The 6,481-nt window shown below is 41.5% G+C and overlaps 1 protein-coding gene across 1 annotated transcript; it reads right to left on the reverse strand.

The window, feature by feature from the left end:
- Positions 1-202: 202 nt before the first annotated feature.
- Positions 203-1,847, reverse strand: LOC123039205 (uncharacterized). The gene is made up of 3 exons (XM_044462466.1): positions 1,516-1,847; positions 424-1,288; positions 203-337 (listed from the first exon to the last, which is right to left on the reverse strand). Exons 1-3 carry the CDS (start codon positions 1,845-1,847, stop codon positions 203-205), a joined length of 1,332 nt encoding a protein of 443 aa, XP_044318401.1.
- Positions 1,848-6,481: the final 4,634 nt, after the last annotated feature.

The raw sequence follows: 6,481 nt of genomic DNA on the forward strand, positions 1-6,481 counted from the left end.
GTCGCGGCAAGTTCCTTTAGATGCCTTGGTTGGCCTTCCCGGCAAGCTCCTCTTGCCGGGGCCTTGTCTCCTTGGCTTGAATACTTTGTTCTTGAATGGCTCCAAATGAACCACGGAGGACCTTGGCAGTCGCCCGGCAAGCCTTGCCGCGGTGTGCTGCAACTGCCCGTGCACAAGTTCGGGATACTAGGGTACCCCTACTCTAGTACACCGACAGAGTTGCATCCTCAATTAGCCAGTCCTTCACGTGCTCACATATCCACCGCTTGTTTGCATTCTTCAACTTCTTTTTTCTTTTTGTACTAGAGCAATCATGACCACAAGGGTTCTTTCTCACCTACAAAAGATGAACATAGAAAATTAGTACTAGAGTAAAGACCATGACCACAAATTAAGCACACATGAGTAAAGTTAGAAAATTACCATTACTATGCACTCATCTTCCATTGTAGAATCATATATCCTCCATGGACCCTTATCTTCATCCCTTCTTGAACAATAAGCTCTAAACCTATGTGGTGCACTCTTTTCGGTGTCGAACTCAAATTCATGTTTGATTGCATGTTGAGAAAGCGCCAATTTAAACTCTGCCATATTGGGATATTTTCTTCCTTCGTTCATTGGAGGATCTAATTTATTATATTCAATGTGTGGTGCATGATCTGCCTCGTGATATTCCTCATCTTCCTCTACTTCAACCTCTGACATGCTCCCATCCGCACTCCCATCCTCGCTCTCAAACTCGCTCTCAGCCTCGCTCTCATGATCAGGCACATAGTCTTTGTCCTTTTCTTTATTGGAACAAGGAACCATGATAAGAGGTACAGGTTCATCCTCTAAATAAATATTTTCCTCATCAACACCAACATGCTCATTCTCAGGTACTGGGTTGCGAAGATAATCATCATCATCTTGTTCTATGTTGTTAGGTTGGCTATGCGCATCACTATGCCACTCCGTTATAGGCTCATATGGTTCCGATGGATCACAATATGCAACAAACATGTGCACAACCTTTGTCTTAGAGTGTTTCTCAAACATCAACATCAATTCTTGGTCAGATGTTACTTCAGGGTAGATTTTAAGAAAATCATCATAGTACTGAACATGTGCAACTTCCAAATAACGAGGCGAGTACTGCTCTACGATTGATTCAACAAAGTCCTTATAATTTGTTAAGTAGGAATCAATAACCTTATCAAAACAGAAGCATTTGATATACTTTCTAGCCTTTTTTGGGTTGCCAAGCAAACTGATTTTCAGCACATAAGTTGAATTTTGATCCATCCTGTAAAAACCAAATAAACTTAATCATTAGTTGCATTTGGGATCCATCTCTAAATTCAGATTTTGCAGCAAATATCCATCTCTAAATGAAACTCCTAAGTAATCTGTTGCATTTCGACAAATCTAGAAGAGAGGTGCAGCAAATATGTTGCATTTGGGATCCATCTCTAAGTAATCTTCAAGGCCATCTCTAAGTAATTTGTCAAATTTAAAGAAGAGATCACTCACCCATCTAGAGAAGCCGATGTAGCCGCATCCTTCGGTGATACTTGGCCTTGCTCCGGTGCTGCGCCTTTACCACGCAAGGCTGAGACCACCGCACAGCCGGCCTCCCCACCATGGCCGCCCTTCGCCTCCCCACCATGGCCGCTTAGCCCGTCGTCAACAGTTTGGCCGCCCCCCGCCTCCCCACCATGGCCGCCTCGCCCGTCCTCCTTGGGTTGGCCACCCCCCGCCTCCCCACCATGGCCGCCTCGCCCGTCCTCCTCGGGTTGGCCGCCCCCCGCCTCCCCACCATGGCCGCCTCGCCCATGGCCCTCATCCACCTCACCCACCTCCATGCGTCGCCGCTGGGTGCCTCGCCCGCGCCGCCGCGGGGTGTCGCGCTAGGTTTAGGTCTCGGGAGGAGAAGGGGAATCGAGGGGAGATGGGGGAATCGGGGGCAGAAGGGAGGGTTCGTTTTTCTTTTTTTTAGCGTGCTATAAACCAGGGGTAAATACGACCTTTCCTGTCATAGTTGACGGTGTTAACGGCAAAGAACGACGGAAGTGTCGTGGAAGGAAGAAAATAAAGTTATGGTGTCAAAGAAGGAAAAAATAAATTTTCAGGGCCAAAAAGGGAACCAAAATTTAAGGAAGGGCCAAATAAGGAATTCTCTCTTAGAAATAGGTGGGTGGCTGGGCTATAGGAGGTCGGTCGGCATGGTTGGTCAGGCCCAAGAGGCCGTTGGGCGCACGCTCTCTCTCCCTCCCTTCACTTTTCATCAACAGAGAACTGAAGAAAGGAAAGGAGAGAAGAGAAGGTTAGAGGAAGAATTTGGGCATGCGGTTAATTTTCCTGGACTCACAATAATGAGTCTGATCCCAGAAAAATGAAAGTGGACCTGGTCAAAAGTTTAAATCCAAACTCACTTGAACTTAATTCAAATGGGTTCGAATAGGAATTAGGTGCGAGGAGGTTCCAAAAATGTAGAGAATTTAGGTGGAGCTTAGGGAAGGATAAAAAAATATTGGCAAAGTTGGAGACCAAGAATTGAGATAACAAAGGCATTGGTATTTATTTGCAAGTTTGTTATGGTCAATTCCAAATTAATGGAATACTTTACTATAGCTCTCTAATAATATTGAGAGACTTTTCATATGTTATAAAGAGAAATCACCATGTGAATTCCCCTCGATTTAAATGTATCGAAAATCCATACAGTTTATTTATTTGAGAAAACATTTGGTTGCAAAAATTAAGATACATGATGACATGATGCAATGCAACAAGCAAATAAAACACACTGTAACCACGAAATAACTGAAGGACATCTGCAATGTCGGTCTCGAGGTGTCACAACACTCCCCCACTTACAAGAGATCTCGCCCTAAGATATAGGATGAAAAATGGAGAGAATAGGTAATACTAAGTTGCTTCTTCGACAAACGAGTGAAACCAAAGAACCTTATAGATTGCAAAACTTTAAATGAAAGGGTACAGCGGAGAAGAACGAAATTGAGAACACTCTGTTACACAAGAGGAACTAGGGAAGGAGAATTCGGCAGCACTCCGACTGAAACTAGAAGGAATGGAACATGAACTTAACAAGATGAGATGATAGTTGACGAGAGCAACAACACAATGCCTCTGGAACGGAAGAATAGCAGCTAGACCATTAGAAGGATTGAACATAGTTGTTGGAAAATCAACAACGAAATGGATAAGCTTGTGTGGGCTTATGGAAAACATCTCAAAATTTTGAGGTTCAACCTGCCACTAACGGAATCAATTAATTTGATTGAGAACACCAAAGAGATGAGAAACTTCTTCCACCAAGATGATAAAGAGATAACTTGGATCATTGATAAGCACCATAATAGCAACAATCCTTAGGGAAGGCTTTAGGAGAAATATAACCAAAGACAACTCCAGTAAAGATATTGATCGGTTGCAAATGATCTCCTGAATGAAGAGAATATGATGGGTTTAAATATCTCATTCTTAACAACTAGTGAATCATGAAACATGTAGGAAATTGTCAAGACTGACATACTCCAGCTCAAAAGAAAAGGTAGAAAGAATTGCACTTCGAAATGCAAGAAGAATACTTGAGCTCCTCCAACAAGAATCCTGACGAACACTTCAAGAATGAAAGAAATCTTTGATGAACCTCCAGGAAGAACTTCGGTAAGAAAGAAAGAGTAGGAAGTGAAGGTTGAAAATAACAAGAAAAACCTGGCAAGGTTTAGATAGAGCTTCGTGAAAAGATAATTGATATAGCTTGGAACTCCAGAAAAAGAAAGATGGAGCACTTTGAACCGAGAGTTTATTCATCAAGAACAAACTCCAGAAGAAGGAATTGAAATTGCCTCAAGGGAACAAGAATAAGATTTAATGTATGTTTATCCTTCGTCAACTTCAATTGATGACAATCGCGGATTTGGCATACCACTTATTCTTCTTGAAAAGATTAAGGAGAGATATAGCACAAACTTGGGAAGATCTTGAACGAACCACCGTAAGCATTAAAAAGAACAAACGAAGATACTTGAGGGAATTTAGATACGAGAGCACGAAAAGATCACAAACTGACTAGAGAATACTTGAACAAAGCATCGGAAGAATATGGAGACGAACGAAGAGGCAAGAATTGAGAAGAATTGCGGAAATGAAGTTGAAAGATGAGAATGAAGAAATCTTCTGAAATGATGGCCTTTGGATGATATAGAAACAAGAACAACTCCTGAAATGCTTTGGATGGGTATGAAAAGAATTTCTCACATAATTATGAGGATGGTATGGAGCTAGACCCATTAATCTATAAGAGAACGGACCAAGATTTAGGAAAAATTCTTCTTCGGTCTTCAAATGTTGAGGATGATGATGAGAACCACCATGACAATTGATGAGACACTCTGGAACAAAGAAGTACATAAATGTTGAGCCAAAGATGAAACTAATCTGAAAGTGATCTTGGACAAGGCATATGACTGATGATAATTCATTCTTACGTCAAATTTTGAAATGAATTTGAGAATAGCTCCGGAAAAATTAGAAGAGTCAGGTAAGATCCTGGGAAAAGACCTGTGGGTTAGGGCCCACTCAAGAGAAAACACTGTTGGAAATGATTGCTCAAAAGAGAGATTGCACCATTTGACTTAAATGGCTCGAATGAGATAACAACCTCAAAATAGCTTGAACGAATTAAGAATGGAAGCACGAATCTCCTAAGATATATTCAGCACTCCGAAACAAATGAATAGCGAGAAGTGAACAAATAAGAGAGCCTTGGATAGGAACTTCCAACATGATAAAGTATTTTACAAAAGAAAGGGATATGATTAACACTGAAAGCTTGCAGTGAATCCACCGGAGAAGAAAAGAGAATGAAGAATGAAAGAATGAGGAAATTGAAGCTCCCTTAGCATCTTCATGATAATCACCGAGTAAGAACATTTGATTGAAAAGAATGAGGAGACTTCACATGAATAAAATGGATACTTGATTAGGAAATCTGAATCCTTGAAGAAAAAGGGTGGGATGGTGGGAAAACAAATGCAACTTGGGGACGGATGGAATGGGCGAATCATCAAGCTTCTCAACGACACCTGTATGGAATAACTTGAAGAGAAGTGCACCGGTTGAAAAGGATTAACATGACAATCTCAATGATCAAGAAGGATTAGCACTCCCATAGAATATGAGGACATTGCTTAGAAAAGGGATGGATCAAGACTTGACTTCGAAGCAACTCGAATACCACAAATAAAACCAAACAAAGGATTTGGCTTACAAATTAAGCCGGAAACAAATACATAACCCCTCATGAATTTGTTGAAAGGATAATCCTAGGTAACTACTTGAATTCCCACTTGAGAACTCCCAAAACTTCTTGGTTATGCAATCTGGTCCCACGGCCACACGGAGCAAAAATCATCACACAATTCCTAGCAGAATTCTACTATCCAATCTTCCGAATGCGTTCAACACATAACCAAGAAATCTCAGAAACTCGTGTAACTCAGACCTTCGAACACAAAATGGTACTAGTCATGGAAGATCATTCGTGCCATCTCCTCTAGTACTGGGGATAAGTCACGACACTATTTGCCACCATGAAAAGTATGGGAGCGTTTAGATGTCGGCTTCCTCTGGTATTCTAGAACTGAGATGATAACAACTATGACGAAAACACCTTTGGAGCTCAACTCCCCGGGTCCAATCCATACAATCGGGAGGCACCAAGACAGAATTCCCATCACATTGATATCATAATGATTCCAACAATACCCGCATGATCCTAAAAAAATTGAGTGAAAATGAGGAGAGTGAAGTCAAAACATCTACGTCGAGAGTCCTCACCAGAGCAACGAAGGGGATAAGGAGTAAAAAGAATTCCTACTCTCGGATATAACTAGACTCAAAATAGTTTTTTTCTAGACTCAACAACGGTAATAGTTCGATCAATCAAGGGGGCTCCTAAGGTCGGTTAGGCTCTGATACCAACTTGTAGCGCCCAAGATGCTATTCTATCCCAATCACGTGATTAATTCATGATCGGGGCACAACCGCATTTCGAGTGCATAACAAGGTGGATATCATTACAAAATACCATGTACTGAATAGATGATAATACAAGATAAAGGCTTTCACTAGCCACAAGCTACAACATCAATACAACAATACATCAATACATAGCAATCATCATACAGAAGAGCAGGATCCGACTATGAATGAAATCAAACGAAAAAGAAGAACAACATCCACCCTGCTAGTCCCAGGCTCCCAACCCGGAACCTATCCATTGATCGAAGAAGAAGCAGAAGAACTCCGAACAAGCAAGCATCACTCTCACATCAAAGCTTCGCTTTACCTGCACCTGCAGTTGTTGTTATAGTAATCTATGAGCCATGAGGACTCAGCAATCCCATTACCATGGGTATAAGGACTAGCAAAGCTTAATGGGTATGGAATGGATAAGTGATGAGGTTGC

The sequence above is a fragment of the Triticum aestivum genome, chromosome 2B (assembly GCF_018294505.1).
Source record: "Triticum aestivum cultivar Chinese Spring chromosome 2B, IWGSC CS RefSeq v2.1, whole genome shotgun sequence".
NCBI lineage: Eukaryota > Viridiplantae > Streptophyta > Magnoliopsida > Poales > Poaceae > Triticum > Triticum aestivum.